General features: G+C 40.2%; 2 protein-coding genes across 10 annotated transcripts in view; one reads left to right on the top strand and one right to left on the bottom strand.

Moving 5' to 3' along the window:
* The window catches only part of ccdc191 (coiled-coil domain containing 191), a 34,281-nt gene extending 31,308 nt beyond the window's left edge, over positions 1–2,973 (top strand). The window contains exons 15-17 of the mRNA XM_055644427.1: positions 1,176–1,328; positions 2,382–2,536; positions 2,632–2,973. Coding sequence (XP_055500402.1) covers positions 1,176–1,328; positions 2,382–2,536; positions 2,632–2,764 — 441 coding nt within the window. The 3' untranslated portion in view covers positions 2,765–2,973. The remainder of the gene's footprint in view (positions 1–1,175; positions 1,329–2,381; positions 2,537–2,631) is intronic.
* Positions 2,974–4,486: 1,513 nt separating this feature from the next.
* Positions 4,487–20,428, bottom strand: part of zdhhc23b (zinc finger DHHC-type palmitoyltransferase 23b) — a 51,757-nt gene continuing 35,815 nt past the window's right edge. For 7 of the 9 annotated variants that reach the window (XM_055644432.1, XM_055644434.1, XM_055644428.1 and 4 more), the window contains 4 exons: positions 16,406–16,560; positions 13,294–13,992; positions 12,198–12,365; positions 4,487–6,851 (listed from right to left, as the gene is read on the bottom strand). In XM_055644432.1, the coding sequence (XP_055500407.1) occupies positions 6,584–6,851; positions 12,198–12,365; positions 13,294–13,992; positions 16,406–16,560 (1,290 nt within the window). In that variant the 3' untranslated portion in view covers positions 4,487–6,583. The remainder of the gene's footprint in view (positions 6,852–12,197; positions 12,366–13,293; positions 13,993–16,405; positions 16,561–20,428) is intronic. The other 2 variants (XM_055644429.1, XM_055644431.1) reach the window with 2 other exon arrangements.

Genomic DNA, 20,428 nt, shown 5'->3' with positions numbered 1-20,428 from the left:
CAACACAATTAATTCACACTTTGGATCCATCACAATAGACCCACTTGGACTGCAAATTGTTGCCCATTATGAGTGCAGCTAGGCCGTATTCTGGCTAAAATCACAAATGTCACTATAAGTCTTTTTCCAAAAAGGTGCGGGAGCTCCGGGAATGATATACGCTGCTGTAACCTGCGGCTGCGTTTTCCGAGCCCAAGGAGTCGAGTCGCAGCCCGAGTCACCAACAAACCCGCAGCTCCGCATAAGGTTGGATTTTCCATCTAGGCCCCAACGACAACCAATGCTCATTGAAAGTAAAGCAGATGAGCTGAATATCCAAGATATACTATACCATTCTTTGGATTGTACCAATCACGTGTGATTTAAGTATGGTATTCCAGTTCAGTTCTAAGGATTTTCCATCACAATGCTCATTGAATGTCCCCTGAATATCCCCCCCCCCCCTCATCCCTCCCCTCCCCCCCCCCCCTCCCCCCCCCCCCCTCCCCCTGAACCAGTGCAAAATGTGACTGCTGTTTTTGTAAAATGGATGAATTCGTTCAGGAGTTTCAACCATTTGCAAGTGTTTTCTTTGAATAAAATTGTACTAAGCAGTTTCTAATTTACAAGTGTCTGATTTGTGTGTCTGAGTTGCAGCTTGTGTGTTGACAATGGAATGAAAAACTGCTAAACGCTGTAATTCCAGCTTTAACTTTGTAAATGTAATGGTTTATGATCCAGCAGGAGGGCAGTTTGAAAATTCTTTGAATGTGTATTGACATGCCTTGCTCAGCCTGTGGCCATGTGCTGAAATCTTTTATCCAGAATACATGATCACATTTTCCTCAAGCCAGGCACATAAAACGTGTCAGTCACAACACAGCAACCTGAAAACGGGTCTCGACCCAAAACCACCTATTCCTTTACTCCAGAGATGCTGTCTGACCCTCTGAGTTTCTCCAGCTTTTTGTGCCTATCTTCAGTTTAAGCCAGCATCTGCAGTTCCTTCCCACACATTGTCTTCTCTACGAGATTTATAACAGTAGAAGCATGGTGTTCATGAAAACATTTGTTAAAGCATATAGTTTGCGCAAGGGGAAAGAGTCCTTGGTAGGTTGCACAAAGATCAAGTTATTCCTATCAGAATAGAATTTTATTTAGTATTTTGTACTGTTATTTACTCATGGATTTTTAAGTTTGCAGAAGCTCACCATGCTACTTCACTAGTAAGAGAATACCTGTGTACCTGGCACCAGAATGTGAGCGAGTCATTGTCTGAAAAGAAGCTCAAAGCTGAAAAAGTGTACAATGGGATTCTTCTTAAAAGATGCTTGAACAGTTGGTTAAAGGTGGGTGTTACCTCCCAAAACTTGTTTCATTGTACATTTTTGATAGCTGATCTATTCATTTACCTAACATGTGTGAAAGTTAAAATTTATTGTGGGTCTCTTTCAGGATTTAAATTGGTTAGTTTTTCAAACTGACATTTTGAGCTTTAATACGAACTAGACCAAATGGGACCCGTCGGGGGGGCTGGTTTCTCCTCCTCTTCATCCTCCCACTTCAATCCCTGAGGGGGGGCAGAGAGGAAGGGAGGCACCACCCTCGCCACCAGGTGTCGGGTGCAGAGGTAACGTCTCCATCCCAAGCCCCTGGCTCGGGTCTACCCTCACCACCAAGTGTGAGGTGCCGACAGCGGCTGCCACGCGAGTACGCTGGAGTGCCCCTCCATCCCGGAGTGTCCCGTCCTGATTTGCGTGTGCATTACGACGTGACTCGAGGTGCGCTGGAGTGCCCCTCCCATCACGATTAAAAAGTGCGGCAATCTAGGTGGGAATGCGATGGGAAGATGTTTATCGCCTCAATGGGAAAAATGTAAGTAGAATGTGTGAAAATGGGAAGCCTGGCATTCGGAAGAAAATATAAATTGGCACACACAAGACAAAGAGTATTAGTAATAGTATAGATAGATAATCTGAATAAAATATTTTTTGAAATTTACCCCAAGGGAATTTGAGCAGGAGCAATAGGGAAAATCAGATCTGCATACAGTTACAGGATGATTTCACTGAGAAATTGTCAGATTCTCTGCTTGTTTAAGATTAAAGAGATAGTGTTCGTGCTTTGTAGGAGTGTGATTACTCCAGGAAACCTAAAATTGCAAGTGAGCAAACAAATAATCGGCAAGAGGGTGTAGTTTTTGAAATTCCCATTAAAGCACGGGAGGCTTGCCATTAAGCAATGTGCAAAAGAGATTTTTAGGAGGAAGATCCAGTGTTGGCAGGAAGGTGGTACTAGGGTAAACAGTGAACTATTGATCATTGTGAATGACACAACAGATTCAATCCTATTTATGATCATTCAACCCCTCCCCCCTTAATTGATATGGTATTTTAATTCAGTGCAAGGAATATACCAACGTTATGGAAAAGAGAGCAATTCAGCACTATCTGACAGGACTGAGAAGATCGATATTTACTGTCTGGTGTGATTATGTAACAATGGAAAAGACTGCAACATGGGAAAAGGAAAGAATTGCAGCAGAGCACAATCAAAGGTATTGCTTTTTTTCCTCTGTCCATTTTTTTATTGCTGAAACACTTCATTAATTTTTTTTTGCTTAAACTTGTCTGCTGTATTTCTTACCTGCAGGAGGTTAGTCAATGCAGCTTTCATGGCTTGGAAGACTCTGCCAATATTTGCCAGGGAGGAGAAGATAAAGGAAGAACGTATTAAAGAGCTCAGAAAGAAAGTCGCTGAAATACTTCCCGATTTTCTAAAATAAGTTACTCTTTGTTGGTATTTTGTTATTGGAAATGCACTGGAACCCCCCCCCCCCCCCCCCCTCATCTCACCCTTAGTTGATATAAAGCAATTGAATTAATGCCCAAAGAATTTCCCTTCTGCAAGAAAGATGTAGCCAGTTAAGCCCTTTTTCTGCACAATGTTAAGAGCGCTTTTTGTAAATAAATTGATTTGATTTGTAACACACAATTTTAACCGTGTGGTCTCTTTATTGATATCATTAAAATATATTTTAGCATAAGAACAATGAAAGTTTCACATTTTGATCTTTGGCTATATGAAATTGAACAATTGCCCTCAAACCAAATTGGAATAATTTATTATTGTACACAAATTACTATTGCCATAACTTCAACAGCAGAGATTACACATTATCTCCACTAAATACATCCTTGAAGCACTTAGCCATAGCAATTAATTTCTCATTTCACAAGGCAACAAGTATTCACTGTATATACCTTCAAGAAATAAGCAAAGTATTTAAGCATATAAAAGAGCACTATGGAAGTGGTATTCAAAGATAATTTGCTTACTTCCTTAATGTTAAACACCAACCCTACTCCTAATGCACAAAAACTCAAATACTGGTTATTTAGTGTATTCAAATGTTATTCATAGTCCTACTTAAAACCAAACAAGTATTATAAACACCTTATTATAAACACCAACTACTTTATGGTAAAGAGCATCAGAAACTAAACTTAACACGTAATCAAAACTTTAGAAAAGACAAATTGGATATGCCAAAATCACAAATTATTGCTTCTGTGCTACTATTTACACAAACGTGATTATTTTGCCTTTGATCATTGAAGGGATGGAATCGGAACTAATATATCAAGCCTCCTTTGCAAGTGCAGGGAATCATTAGAGATTGTAAAATTTACTAAACCCTGGGATATCGGGAACATAGTTTGTGACATTTTAAAATAGAAGAATTAATAAGTGTGCTTTTGAACCATTGATATTAAACAATTCAATGCAATTCTATTAATGAACCAACTCTTTTTGGGTGGAAAATTCTGTGGGCTCAATCCACTGGAGAACCAAATTACCTGCATTTAGAGGGGAAAAACCCTAACGTTATATAGGTCTAGAGGACTCTTCATGAGACTACATATTTGATATTGCCAGGATGGTTCAAACAACATTAAAATACAATACAATGGGCAAAATAAAGTCAAGGATGAGAATTATGCACATTTATAAATTCAATTTAAAAGATTAACAACCATTAAGTCAACTTTTCTTTTCTGCACTTCAAATGATCAGATCTACAAGGCGTTTTGCACAGAAATAAATTCACAATTCTTTACAAAATGTACTTACATACAAATCACAGTGCAAATATGACTACATAGCCCTTTGTGAAATTCTGTTGAAATTACTCCAAATTTCCAAGGATCTCAAAACAACTATATAATGACTTGACACAAATACCACCCAAGTCCATTCTCAATTTGTTTTACATGCACATGAAATGGCTCATGTGAGGTACACTTAAAGTCATCGCACAAAGATAAATACAATTAAATAAAATGCATATTTTAACCCATTTCTAAACGAATGATAACACTGCATTTTTAAGTAAACTAGTTGGAATGCAATTTTTAATTTAGGTGTGAATTATTATGTAGATCAACTACCATATTCAATTCGGCAATATTGTTTAGTCCACCACTGCAGCTTTTTGGCCATTAAATGTACTTAGATTTTGCAATCACAAACTTGTTTTAGAATTGCACCACTGCAATACTCTTCCATCACTTGCACTAATTCTCAATGGAGAGGTATTTATAGCATACTGGAAAACATTGCAAACCTTGAGGGGAAAAAAATAAATTGCAGTGTGAATTGTTATACTGTTTGACTTTTTGTTGTGGCAGAGTCTTTTTTGGGCTTTAGTCCTGTGCTTTAAGTCATAATAGATAGTTTCGGATATCACTGCCAGGAAGCCACAAAGTGTATAAGGAAGGGGAGCAACGCATACAGGATAAATGGTAGTTAACATTTAGAATGTCAGAAAAGCTTGAAATAACAATTACCTATTCACGAACTCTATAATATTAAAACTACTCGGGTCTGAGATTCTACAAGCATTAAAAGGCCTTATTATTGGAATACTGTTTTTGCAAAACAGAATTTTAACTAACATTTGGTTAGTGACCACAATTCGATTATGCCACTATGCATAAAGTTGTCATGGAAACCTCCAACCATTTCTACAATATAGCTGCACAATAAGCATGTTGTACTTCTCCTTTTAAACTGTACCCTTTTAAGCTACTATAATTGGTTCTTTATTTTATTTTCAGGGCCAGCAAAAAAAAAACAAAACGAGAGTAGCCACTATTTAAATATCTGATGCTATGGCTCAAATATTAAGTATCAAAGTATGGAAGATTCAGGAAGTGTAGCATTCAATGACATTTCTAATATACCCAAACTCCCTTTTGATGGTACAAATTACTTCATGGCAAACGACTATATCCTGTGACCGTAAAAATAGAGAAACTAATCTTTCTTTTTTAATGCAAATATTGATATAAATTCAGTATTGATAATATAATAACTAGTAGAAAATGCTAGCAATATTCAGCTGTTCAGGGAGCATCGTTCAAAAGAGAAGCACAGTTAACATTTCAGGTTTGTCAAATTCCAACGTTTTCTTTTGCTTTCCCCACGAATGCTGCCTAAACTGAAATTCTGTTTTTATTTCAGATTTCCAGGAGTGTTCTGTTCATTTACCTAACCACACAAAATGAAATCATAGCATAAGTAGTATAGTCTGCATATTCGAATCGTGCGTGTTGTGCAGCTGAGCTGACCACATGCGCTTCTGCAGATGAAGCAGACCTTGCAGAGTAGCCAACTTGGTTTCTACTAAAACAAGACCAACAACTCCGTTGACACAGTAAACACAAGGCTGCATTCATGCCAGTTTGCACACCACGTACCTGTTAAGAATAAATCAGTGGAAGATAAATGCTCAATTACAAAGAGGGATGCTGCAGATAATTAACAGGACTTGCAACTAGCGTTCTTGACCTTAGAGTAGGACACAAATTTGAATCCTAGCCTGGTGGCTGGAAAATGTATATGATTAATTAAATAAATAGCTGCTGTTGTCATGAAATTACCAGATTATTATAAAACTTTTGATTCACTTAATGTTATTCAGGGAAAATTTGGTCAGTGACCACAATTCGATTTGATTCACATAATGTTAATCAGGGAAGGTTGCTCAGTTTGGCTGATGTTAATCCAGTCTATCCATGTGATCAACTCTTCCCTTTCTCCACAATCTAAGGTAGTTTGGGATGGGTGACAAATGCTCACCTTGCCAGCCACGATCACATTCTGACAACAAATGTGTTTTTTAAATCCATATTTCGTTTCACCAATGCCCATATTTTATCCGTAAACATATTACTTACAGAAAAAAAACATTTTTCTCCCATGCATCATCCTAAAGTCATAACAGCAACAAGCGTTTTGCCCTCATGTAAATTCCTGCTGGGTATCCACCCCTGTTTAAAAAATGCAGCTCATCAAATAGCCAGTCAGTTAGATCAATATTGAAAAATAGAGAATTTGTGGATAACAAAATCATACACATTGAAATCAAACACCTCCCAGTAGAAATGTGCTTCTAAAAATGCTCAAAACTCTTAATTTCTCATTTTTTAATTGATTTATTTCAAATGCCATCAATTCTGATAGATTAAAAAAACAATGGGCACATTAGGTCATGTGTGTGTATCTATGACTCAACAACAATTAAAATAATTTATAAATATTATACTAAATCTTCAATTCCTGGCTTCCGAGGATGAGGCTGAAGTCGAAGGAATTCTTTCCAGTTGTTAAGGAGCCCTCGGTTGTACTCATCAGTTTTTATAATTAGGCCACAGAGATATTTGTCTCCAGTTTTGTCTCTCAAAGCAAAGCGAGTTTCTCGCTCTGTGATGTTGTAACTGATGTTGATGAGCTGAATGAGAAATAGATAACCCATTCCTGCAGTGACTATTGCGCAATACCAGGCACAGGTAAATGATAGTGCAGTGCTGCAAAATAAAGAAGAAGAATTCACAGCATTGCAAGCAAATACCACATGAACACTGTCATAGCAGCAACGGCGGTTATTGCAACAGTTTAGAAATTATTTACTCACAGAAAATAGATGCATATAGTACGAGAAATATGCAAATTCTATAGTAAAACATGTATACATTCCAGAATCTAGGGGCAATACTTAAATACTTATGAATTTCGGAAACATTTAAAAATTTGGTTTTAAAAATGTTTCTTTTTATATAAATCATAATTCCCCACATCATACTCTATCACCTTTCTTCCCTACGTTTAACTTGTTCATATCCTTTTACGAATCTTTAGCCTCTTCATACCTAATTTTCCCACCTGGAGACTCATTGTCAAAAGACCTTGGTTACACATAATACCTATATGTAAGCCATCATCAATAATGGCTGTTGAGGCCCCAACATATGATAACTCCCTGGTAGCAGCCTGCCAATTGTTTTTTAATCCTTTATTTAATACCCAATCCTTGCAAATGTATTACTCATAGATCATATCTGGAATGATAACCTTTCTCATGGCACTTTAGACATTTCTCTCAGAAATTCAAATTCACAACAGCCACTCTTGCCCCGCTATCATTTCTTGAACGTATTATCTCAAATAAAAATTACCTCCACTTATATCAGGAGTTCAAACAAACTAAGTAAATCCATTTACATTTGAATTTAGAGAGTACTATGAATTGAGTTGACACTTTTAATGCCCATCAAATTGAAAAATGCTTTACATTTCTCTTCAGTTTGCTTGTGGCTTCAATTATATATCAAGGCACAGGACAAGCAAATAACATTAGTGAATGAATATATGGAAAGGAAAAGATAGAGAATGGTGCAACTATATTTCAGATTTGTTCATAATGTTCAATATGTTGCAAGTCATACACAATTTACAAGCTAAATTTTCATTTCACAGAATAATAGGTGATTTCAAGACTGCTTGGTCAAAGGGGGGGGGGGGGAGGGGTAGGTTGGGGGGGGTTGGTTAAGGAGCCAATAGTTAAGGGAACAGGTTTGTTTGGAGATGGAATTTCACCTTACAAACTGGATAACTGCTGGTGCGACTAACAAGAGTGCACTGATTAAAATCAAAGACGCTCAAGTGAGGAACATCTCGACATTGGCAGTGTGAATGAAAGTGATGGAGATGTCATGGAGAGATTCATACAACTAAGATAATGCTTGGTCTGGTGCAAATATACAATGAGAAAGCATGGATGTGGTCATTGAACAGGGTCTGGGTGAGAGTTAAGGAGGAAAATGAGGGTGGCATAATCTTATGAGTTAATGATTACACAAGACTCCGTGACTTAAGAGGATTCAATAACATGTTGTGGAAAGTGAGAGAGCATTAAAATAACCAAGTTAGAAAAAAATAAACGCATTGGTGAGTGTTTCAGCAGAGAATGAGTTGAGGCATGGGGAATGTTGCAGACGGGGAAGTTAACAGTCTCAGTAATGAGGTGTTACAAGATCGCAGGAGGTCGTCACGAGGTCGTAGGTAGGTCGCAGCAGGTCGTGATGCTAGTCGTAGGTACTCGTGAGATCAAGTAGGTCGCAATGTTTTTTCTAGCCTGATGAAAACAGGTACGAGTAAAACAGGTCGTGAATTAGGTCGTGATGGTGGGATTGGCCCTTTACTCCTTTCCACATGGTCTTTAGAGGCATTTAATTACTCCTTTGCACGTGGACCGAGAAATACAAGTCTGTCCCCTACACAAAACAGAAAACCTGGATTACTCTGGGTTGGGGGTAGATACCTCCTTTGAGTAGGGGATCAATGTCACTTTTCACACATGCAAGTACAATCATGAGGAGTTATTCTGACTTTTATAAAACTGTTCCTAGTCAGTGATATTAACAAACACAGCATTTTCGTCTACCTTCGATTTTCCAGCATCTGCAGTTCCTTCTTAAACACTTTGACAAGTGAAGATATCATCTGCCGGTGCATTTTTATTGGGGGAAAATGCACCATCGTATAAAATATTCCCAACCCCTAATAAACTGAATTAAATCATTTGACTGCAAAGGTTTATGTGAAATGCTAGAAGGAGGTTCATTGCACAACATCCCTGGAAGGAAAAAGAGGGAATAGGGGGGACGTTGGGATAAAGGCACAAGCAATCGTCCAAATTTTCATTTGGATCACCCACACCCTGATGCAAAATTAAATCCACCATTAAACAGAACAACTGCCAATGTTTTAAATCTTTCCAAAATAAAAAAGCTAATATCATTTACAGGAAAGCTTAATTGTCAGAATAAAAATGATGCTCCTTGCCAAAGTCAGAAGAAGGAAGAACAACATTTAAGCTTCCATTTTGAGCAGTTCCAGATTTTTTTTTAAAACAGCATTTTTAAATGTTCTTCTCATTTAGAACAGAAATATGTGACTATTGTTTGATGGTGCTTCATTTCTCAGGTCTCTTTTCAGACTGAGCTTCCAACAAGTTGTTCTGATCCACTACTGGCCAAGAAGCTGCAACTATTTCCTCCTCCCCATCTCACAAATCCTCCCACGTGGATGCTTAAAATCCTCCAGTATTGCAAAATGTTGGAAGAATAAAATGAGTATTTTTCCTTTCACTAGTGATAGAGAATGTGCTATCAGTGCAACAAGCTAATGTAAGGAAAGTTTCAGATCTCTCCTCCGTTCAACTATCTTGGATTTATATTTAGAGGTGTTATTTCAGGAAGGCTGCATCCGTTTTTATCAGCTTCCCAGGCTGGCAATGCTTGATTACATATAATTACAATTTTCAACCCACTCTACCACACAAAATAGCAGTTAATGATCTTGTGGTCGACCCAGGTTTCAAACACTCTCATGTCAACGCACAAACCTTCCACAGGTCGAAAAGAAAGTAAAACAATGCATGGAAATGATTTCAATATATATGTCGGGTTGGAATGGCAAATTGTTTGTCAAGTTCTGTGCCAATAATGGTCGACCTGTTGCTAACTTAGCAGCCAAGGGCTACATTTCCCACAAATAAGTAGTGAAGGTTCTTCACCGAGCCTAGAAAATATGGCAATTTTAAAATAAATGTAATATTAGAACAATATCATTTTACCTCACTATGCTTAAAAAATTATTTCCAACAAGCACAGCAGATTAGATCAGTGGTTTGTGGGTCTGCAGTTTATCCCTCTCCAACCAAACCCTAATCAGGTTGGACCAATTCAAATTCTCTCATCAGCCTGCAACAACACTGTGAGAATAGAGATATCTATCGGCATTTGTCTATGTTACAAATCCATTTTCTACCACTTAGCAACCCAGGAGATAAGATAGACATTTCTGGGACATGGGAATGAAGCATCAAATGGAAAAAAAAAATCCTATTCTTAGTATTGGCAACATCTATTTTGCCAAGAACAAAATAAAATCATTTATATAACCAATTAATATAAGCAAGCGGTGATCAAATTAGCTGATATTAAATATAAAGCAATGAAGATGTTATCAGAAGGTATTTGCCATCATGTCCATATTTATAATATGCTTCTTTCTATATTGTCATTTCTCCCTCATCTTTCACCTTTCACTCCCCTAGTTCACTGTCAACTGTACAGCCACCATGTTAATCATTGATGCAGTCATTTCCAGAAATGTTAGCTATTCACATTAACGGCCCGTGTGAGGTGTAACTGAGACCTAGCATCTGTTGCTCCAATTACCCACTTTCTGCAGCGAGGGATGATCAAATTACAATCAGGAACATTGGAAAACCTCTCCCTCCCTAGCCCAGGAACACAGGGAATACTGGCTCAAAAACATTGGATAATTAAATTAATATCCAATGTTAGAGGTACTAACTGTTAACAGCAATGACACTTACTACAGAACAGGCAGGAGGAGAGAAAGCCTTACAAATCAAATAATCCTTTTTAAGTCAAAGACTTATCAAAAATAATATATATTTTTAGGAAGAAATCAATTAATTTGTATTTGAAATTACATACATTTTCTGTTTCCATCATTTTCTTGAGGTATAGTTCCACAGAAATACTACTTAGTTTGAACTATGAGGCCAAGTGTAGCACTCCAGGTGAGCATGGTTAATTCAACAGTGAACCGTGGATCATCGTAATTCCTGGTGTTCAGCTACTCACTGAGCGATACAGGATCTCCCTCTATGGCACATGCCATTCCCCCCCCAATTGAAAGCACAGCTCAACGTGTCAATTCACTCTCTTTATGGACCATCGCAGTTGCACGAGTCCCATTTCCTTACCACAAGCAAATTGAAATGGGAAGATCATTAACTGTATTTGCACAAGGACTTTTTTTGGATTTAAAATAATTAATCTATAGCATTTTCCCTCAATACTATGAAAAAGGTCATTAATATTTGCCAAAGTCACCAAGCCAGGGAGGATTGAACTGAAATGAGTCAGTCAAGTTGTAACCAAGTGGTCTTGACAGGACTGAGCAGGTTGAATGAACTTTACAGTGGCTGATTACAGAGTGCTGCAGATTAACATTGGAGACATATGGACTCTGTGACAGATAACAAAGCTCTCAGCAAGCAAGCTGAAGGTGATGCAGCAGTGACGAACTCTCCTTCTCTGCACATAAGGAACCACACTTTGAGATGCATCAACGCAGCACAGAAAATTGATCCTGGCTCAAAGGCACGATGAGCAAGTTTGGGGCTGAAGCCAGAAAGTGTTTCTCCACACATAAGATAATTATCTTAAAATGCCATTAAGCTGGACCAGGGGACCTAAACAATTCAACCAATGCTAACGGTTGTAAATTGGGAAACAACTCTTTTCTCATTCTGAAGAATAATGGATGGGATTTATATAGCGCCTTTCTAGATACTCAAGGCGCTTTACATCGCATTATTCATTCACTCCTCAGTCACACTCGGTGGTGGTGAGCTACTTCTGTAGCCACAGCTGCCCTGGGGCAGACTGACGGAAGCGTGGCTGCTAATCTGCGCCTACGGCCCCTCCGACCACCACAAATCACTCACACACATTCACACACAGGTGGGTGAAGTGTCTTGCCCAAGGACACAATGACAGTATGCACTCCAAGCTGGATTCGAACCGGCTACCTTCCGGTCGCCAGCCGAACACTTAGCCCATTGTGCCATCTGAATTATGAAGAATAAGAATGAAATCAAAGGGGTTGGTCCCACCATTGTATGAACCCATTGCCCGCCACTGCAATCTTGCCAAAAAAAAAAAAATTGGAACGGTTTACATATTCCATTTCGCTTATAAAATTAAGAGATTCTACTCAAATTAGTTCTGTTAAATAAAGAAGGCTGTGGACATGATGGTCCCTTTTCTTACCTGTGTTCTTTGTAGACTCCAGGACAATAAAATAAAGCCATGAAAATGCTTTGTCCCCTGCATATAGTGCTCAGTGTCAGACTAATTCCATACAGTGAGGTGAGGAGGAAAAGAAATAGGGTCAGAATAAATGCACGGTGATTGCCTTGACCTACACAATTGTTAATCCTGGAAACAGAACAAGATAAATAAATGAATAAAAATGGTTTTGAATCAAACTTGATGCAATCCACGCTGAACTGATTTCTCTCAAACTCTAAATGACAAATGTTACAAATAAACTGGGATTAACTGAAAGAAATAAAAATTACACAAGTCCCAACAAAGCGTACCTGACCAGGCTACCTCCATTAACTACTCACACACACGCACGCACGCAGCGCTGCTATTTGTAAATGTGTTTGCAAGTTTAATATCCAAGTTATTAAACCAAGAAACTGAAAGTGTGAAACATTATAGCAGGAAACTCAAACTTTAGGAACTGCAATAGTAGCATTCATTTAATCTTTCACTAAATTAGTAACCAAATAAAACATTTCTTGAGATTACACAACACTCCCATACTTCTAAGAGGGCTGTAGAATTTCGTGAGATGGTACAAGACCAGGAAAGATGGCATTGTTCTCAAATTTCCACTCTACAAGGCTTCATCTTACACATTAAATCAACATTTCATTGCTGATGGGGGTCAATAAGTGTGGAATACAAACAGCCATGTCAAAGATAACACTAAAATGAAGTGCGTGAGAGTGAAGCAGAATGTAGCAACATAAACTTCCAAAAGTGTTGCCCGATTATCAGTGAGAATGGTTTAATCCTGCAGCAGGTTGTTTCGATGAAGAATCACCAACAAAAGGATCCTTGCTGAAATTATGCAAATTACACAAATCTTTTGTAAAATTAAATCTGGAGATACTTGTATCTTATTTAATGGCCTTTCCTTCTTCCCACCCCACCATATGCATCATCCTTTAAAGACACTCACACATTGAGAGCATTCTTCATCTGCCCACAGGCATCCCACATCCTCCTCAATCTAAGGGAGCCCAAGTCAAACTTAATAGCAAACTCTGAATTTAATCGGTATTGCACCTACCAAATGCAGTGGTGGTCCAGCCTTTGTACGCAGTTTGCACATATTCGACAATGTCCTGAGCGTGGTGGTCTTAAAATCTTGCAAACTTTACACCAGTCCTTTTGGAATTCATTTTGACCCATTTGTATTTTGCCATTAAGAGTGGAATGATTTAATGTTGTGGATGCGTCCCAGCCCACAGGCTGTATTTCACATTTGCCATTCGTAGTACATGATGAAATGCTATTTTTCTGGGCATCTTTGATTGGAGTGTTTCTATTGTCCGTCCTCAGGTAGCCTGGGTCCTTCTTCGTTTGTGCTACACTGACTAGTGTCAGGACCAAACTAGTCGTGAGCAGAATCACTTGCACGGAGCTTATGGTTCCTCTGGGCATTATTTCAGTCAGAAATAGATAGTACATGTAGCCCAGAGAAAATAGGCCTAGACTTAGAAAAAATAGTGTGCGCCCTTTCTTTTGGTGGGTGACATAATAGTACCAGATCACCAATATCGGCAAGGATGTCAAAATGGTGAGGGCCAAGAAGAAATGAATGGCTGCAATATGAAGGAAGATCGGAAGGAAAACGAGGGGCGGTAAAATTGTGATATCGATCTTCTTGGCCCCAGTGCCCAACAACCACGGGATCCGCAGGCGATCGGAAAAAGTGGCTGACACTCGCTCGATACTCTGTGAACTGATGGATTTACCTTTCAAACACCTGGAGGCGAGGCAAAAATATATGAATTATTCAAATGTCCCCCCCCCCCCCCCCCCTTTAAATGAAAGCAGGCTGCTTAAAACAACAGTGAAAAAAAATTAGATTGTCACAAAATGCAATGGAAGCGCATCCTCCAGTGCTGACCGAACTATCTGGCAAAACACAGAATGTAACGAGGAGTCAAAATGTTGCAGGTTTCATGAATCATTTGCATGAAAAAAAAATCAATTATGATCACGTAGAATTTCAATATAGCCTCGGATTATCCTACAAAAAACAAAGATAATTCTCAGTGGTTTTTCCAAAAAAGTGCTTGAATATTTTTTGGCTACAATTAGTTAAACGGACAAATTTCTATCTACTGCTATTGCAGCGATCCTAATCTGAATACACCTATCCAAGCTTAGGTAATGTATTGCATCAACTGGATTCTGTTATGGACTGTTATGGACCTGCCACTGTTCATTGTCATTATATTGTCAACGCACAGAAATAACTGCAATGCCTAAATATGCTGTCAATTGTAGAGTATCCTTAAGTACTGACCAGGGAATCCCTTGTGTTTCTCAGGGAATGTTGGTATTTTTTGCAATGCGATCAACATTTTAGAAATTTGAAGCGAATTTAAGATTCCTGTTGGCGAGATCCTCAAAAACAAATCAACATAAATGTTGTTGTTGTAATAATGCAATATCACTTTATCCCCCTCACCTCCCTTCAAGCCGGTACTAAACATCCTTCAACTGACATCTGCTGGGAAATTTCAGGCTGAAGAAGGGTTTTGGCCCGAAATGTTGCCTATTTCCTTCGCTCCATAGATGCTGCTGCACCCGCTGAGTTTCTCCAGCTTTTTTGTGTACCTTCTGCTGGGAAGCAGCTGATGTGGGTCTCCAAATTATTCATAAAGGGGGTGCAATCTTATCCCTAACTACAGAATTCACTAACTACCGCATAATATTTTCCCAGGCTTCTCCCAAATCCCTCCCTCTCTGTGCCCACACTGGACAGCCTGTTGCAAAAAGCTGGCATCATCCATATTCTCACCATCCTTATGGTCTATCATCACCACAGTGACCTCCTCACTAGATGGTCGACAAAAATGCTGGAGAAACTCAGCGGGTGAGGCAGCTTCTATTGAGAGAACAGGCGACGTTTCGGGTCGAGACCCTTCTTCAGACTAATGTCGGGGGGAGGGAAGAAAGAGGCGGAGACAGTAGGCTTGTGGGAGAGCTGGGATGGGGAGGGGGGAGAAAGTAAGGAAATTACTAGATGGGATCAGTTCCTATGGGTTTGTATTCTGTTTCAGTTAAGTTCCTTCTTTCTCCTCCCACCTTCCATCACAACAAACTCATTCAATGCCCAACGTTTTCTGCTATAACTGATGAATGGATCAAACCCTCCAGTTATTCCGCCCTCCCTTCCCCAACCGGTGTGCCAGAGTATTTTTAACTCAATGTCTTTTGCAATGACCCCAAGCCAGGCAAGGCATCATCTACCAGAAACATGTTCGTTTATGAGTCAGGTCCCAGATACTGTAGTTCAGACACACAAGTGGACGTCGATTACAATATATCGTTTGGATTTTACTTTTGAATCTGTTCAAAGGATTGCATTGTACGACTGGGCAGTAAGGGATTTAATAAAACAAATGCAACTATATTAGTTCCTCAGGTGAAATAATGTATATAATGATTGTAAAATAAGAGCCAATCTACACAGAAGTGAGATCTGCATCCATTATTTTTCATTCATTGGCAGTGGAAATCTGGAATTCATTTCCAACAAAGGGGAAAATCCAACATCAATTGAAGTGCAGTTTTTTTGTTCATGGGGTACAGATTCATGGCAGGTGAATGCCATTGAGGTACTGGTCATCGACATTCCAAAGGCAAAGCCAAACTAAATAAATAGCTTTATTACTTTTACAATAATGGGTTTTCAAGTTTTACAACAAGAATAATTCTCTTCTAAGCTAGAACCAAAAAGATAAAAAAATATTCTCCTTCAAACTTTATCCTCCAGAAAAAACAGGGGAAGCAAAAGTATACGTATTTTGTGTCTCAGCTAGGCAATGAAATTTAAATTTACATTTTAGGTCAGATATTTTCAAAAAGAGAATTGGTCATTTGCTCTGCGTTATTTTGTGCCCGTATTTTTTTTTTTTTTTTTTTAATTAAATGGTAAAACTTTGTAGGTTAATTGCCCCAAGCAAAGATTGTTATATTTAATCTACTAATTTCTGGTTTCATGGGCAAAGCAGAGCAATTATCAAAAACAATACGTAGTTATGATCCACAGTTTTCGAGAACTCTAATCGATATTCAGTGAATGGAATAAATCTGCTTTGCTTTGGCAAAGAATTATCCACCAGCTAATAATGAAAGAGGGACACATGAGAGGAAGATCATCTGACCTGTCACAGGCCTCATCCAGATCCTCACAGTCACAGCAACTGGCCAGTATGTGTGTTTTCTCTCCATGATGGTTAATGTATTCACAACAGCAAAGACTGCCTTCCTCATCAGACATCTTAGAGCATTTCTTCTTCATGCTTCTTTCCTTATAAACCTAAACTTACAAAAACAGAAAGAGAGTTAAGAAATCCATAATGACTAGTCCCCTCTCTGACTAATCGGCACATAACGCATTTAATTCTGTGCTGGTACCATATTTGAGTACAAAATGATGTGCTCCTGTTTCTCGAGCTGATTACATCCTTCCCAAACAGTGTTAAAAATAGTTACTAAATGTTTTCTCAGGTCTCAAGACATTACAGAATATGTGCTACGCGCAACATTTCTTGATGCACATTACTGAGATCGAGCAAGCTCTTAAATTTGAGTCAGGGCATTCTTTGACATTCTCAAGTTACCTCCCTAGTTGATCAGGCAGGAAACAAGTGTCTGGGAGTTTATTACACTGGTTTTGGCACAGTAGGATGCTTCTGGTTAGAGTAAACCCTTGTTTTAACGGACCCCTTTATAATGGATTTTGGATATAGCGGACAGACCTGCCGATGCCACCCCCAGCTTGTACCGTCTCCATGGCCATTTCGAGTCCCGGCTTCCAACCCCACTCCCGACTCGCACGGCCCACCAGCGAGTCCTAATTCACCCACCGCACGGTCCGATGACAGCTGTTGTTGTGGCTCACGTTATAACCCCTGGGGACAGAGCTTGCTTTGGGGTGCCGCCATTGACAGGACACGTGTCATCACCTTAGGGCTCCCTCCCACCAGCTCCTGCTTCTTGCTGTCGGCAGTGGCTTTGTCCACTCTCCATTCCACCGCCATCACCTCCAGCTCCCATCCCTTCGTCCACTTTTTCTCCCCCCACCCCCTCCTCCTTCTTCCCTGGAATCGCCGACATACTCCCACTTTGGAAGCGGCAACAGGTGGGAGCGGAGAGAGGCCCACGGTGACTGAGCGCATCCTGTCATTGGCAGCGGCCTGAAGAAAGCGCTGTACCCGGAGCTACAACGTGAGCCGCAACAACAGCCGTGTCACCGGACCGTGCAGTGGGTGATGAGGGGCTTGCTGGTGCAGCCCACCAGCATCAACGCCTAGTTTTAAGGTGAAACGACACAAAGTGCTGGAGTAACTGGAGTCAGCAAACTGAATCAGACTGTAGAAGGGTCCCAACGTCACATGCGCATGTTTCCCAGCAATGCTGCCTGACCCGCTGAGTTACTCCAGCTATTGTGTATTAACCATCATCAGCAGCTCATACAATGATAATACCTGTCTCGGTTATAACGGATAATTGGCAATAACGAGCACCATCCCCATTCCCCAGTGGTCCGTTATAATGAGGGTTTACTGTACTTAGAAAAGCAGTAGATAGCTGGAATCTCCTGGACATAGATAATTCAACATCAGAAAAGCTTCATATGGTGGAGCATATTGACTATCATAATACAATTCTTTCCCACATATCACATCTCAACATATTAAGCAGATGTGAAGTGATATTGTGGAATGGTGCAGCATTGAAACAGGTCCCTCCAGCCCACTTCATCCATGCCGACTGTGATGCCTCTCCATGCTAATCAAATTTGCCTGCATTAGGTCCATATCTTTTACGCCTTTTCTATTATGTACCTGATCAAATGCCTTTTAAAATTTGTGAAAGAAATGACTTTAGATAAAGTAAAACTATCTGCTTTTGTTCGTGATCTCTTTACCGAAAGTAGTTTGTTCTGAAAGGGCCTTGGAAAAGCATCTTGGCAATTGAAGTAAAACAAGTTCAGGGGAGGGCTGGCTGCAAGGGCACAAGTGGTCTGACTAATATTAAAAATAAGGTTACAATAATACCACAGCAAAGGTGCCCAAGTAATCATTCATTTATTTGAATGATGAATATAGATGATGATCAAGCCGAAACTTGATTGTGTAAAATAGCTTTCCACACTTGCACAACGAAGACACAGCTGTAGTTCTCCACAGAGGAAGATTACTACATCCTTGTTGTGGATTAACATACGAATGGTGACTTTTTCCTAATCTAACTGAAAATTCCCAATTACACGTCTCACAAAACTACTGAGCAGTTCTAAAAGATGCCAAAAATAATTTCTCAAATAGTATACTGAATTTGCCTGTATGGTTTGACCTGGAGGCACAGGGAAAACAAATCGATCTTATGAGGAGCAAAATACCATACCTGGAGTATTGCGTACAGTTTTGGTCTCCTAATCTGAGGAAAGACATTCTTGCCATAGAGTTACAGAGAATGTTCACCAGACTTATTCCTGGGATGGCAGGACTTTCATATGATGAAAGACTGGATAGACTCGGCTTGTACTCGCTAGAATTTAGAAGATTGAGGGGGGATCTTATAGAAACTTACAAAATTCTTAAGGGGTTGGACAGGCTAGATGCAGGAAGATTGTTCCCGATGTTGGGGAAGTCCAGAACAAAGGGTCACAGTTTAAGGATAAGGGGGAAGTCTTTTTGGACTGAGATGAGAATTTTTTAATTTTTTTTTTACACAGAGAGTGGTGAATCTGTGGAATTCTCTGCCACAGAAAGTACTTGAGGCCAGTTCATTGGCTATATTTAAGAGGGAGTTAGATATGGCCCTTGTGGCTAAAGGGATCAGGGGGTATGGAGAGAATGCAGGTACAGGATACTGAGTTGATCAGCCATGATCATATTAAATGGTGGTGCAGGCTCGAAGGGCCGAACGGCATACACCTGCACCTATTTTCTATGTTTCTATGGCGTCTTCAATTGACTTTGGTAGAAAAATGCAAGACGTTTTTGGCTATTTTTGAAAGTTTGACAGACTCCAGATAATACTATACTTTGAAAATCACCAGACACATATTAATCTAGTCCATCACTTCCCACTGGTTTGAAGTAATCAAATATTTTACAGCTAACAAATATAATTTACACAAGTTTCAAATTTGCAGATGACACTAAATGAAGGGCAAAGATGAATATTGGAAAGGTGATCAAGAATGCTGGAGAAGCTCAGCGGGAGAGTCAGCATCTATGGAGCGAAGGAATAGGTGATGTTTCGGGTCAAGATCCTTCTTTAGTCTGAAGAATGGAAAGGTGATGATACTTTATGGTCACGTAGGTGAAGTTAAAATCTTTTTTTTTTGCATACAAAGTACACCAAAGAATCACCACAAAGGTGCCGACAAAGTTGCAACAAGTACTCTTCCCTTCTCCGTCCGCCCCCCCTCTACGCCGGGTTTCTCTTAGTTCTCGGTTGCAATAAATCACAGGAGGAGCTTTAGAAATATAGGTACAGGTGCACAACCTTTTATCTGGTGTTCCAGAAACCGAAAAGCTCCGAAAACCGGCCATTTTTTCCAGATGTCGTCTGCGCACCAAAGCTCGTTTGGCGCCAAACTTGACCCAAAACGACCCACGGTCAACCCAGGTCTGTACTACTGTAGCGGCTGCCTCCTCCCTGGAGACCGGGAGACGCTTAAACATCTGTAAATCATTGCTTAAATGTTAGTCAGTTAGTTTGGAGGGCTTTTATGTGAAGGGGGGTGAAGGGGTAAACTTTAATTCTTAGTCCCCTACCTGGTCGGAGAGGCGGGGAGCGGTCAATGCCTTACCGGGTCGCCGTGCAGTAAGCTCCGCAGCGCTGTGGCCGGTGGGGCTGTGGGCGACGCCGGTTGTAGCTCCAACCCCGGCAACTCTACCCCTGGCTGCGAGGCGCTCCAAATCCAGCGCAGCCCGCGGCCGGACGCCCCAGCTCCGCACCAGCGGGGTGCGGGCAATGCCTTACCGGGTCGCCGTGCGGCAAGCACCGGAGCGCTGTGGCCGCCGACACACAACATCGTGGAGCGTCGCTGGATTTGGAGCCGCGCAGCCAGGGGTAGAGTTGCCGAGGTCGGAGCTCCAACCGGCGCCGCCCGCGGCCGGACGGAGCCCCCAGCTCCGCGAGGTTGGGAGTCGCCGACCAGGTAGGGG

This window comes from Leucoraja erinacea, chromosome 13 (genome assembly GCF_028641065.1).
Source record: "Leucoraja erinacea ecotype New England chromosome 13, Leri_hhj_1, whole genome shotgun sequence".
Lineage (NCBI taxonomy): Eukaryota > Metazoa > Chordata > Chondrichthyes > Rajiformes > Rajidae > Leucoraja > Leucoraja erinaceus.
Note: the sequence above shows the minus strand (reverse complement) of the source record. Positions and strands in the feature narration are given on the sequence as shown.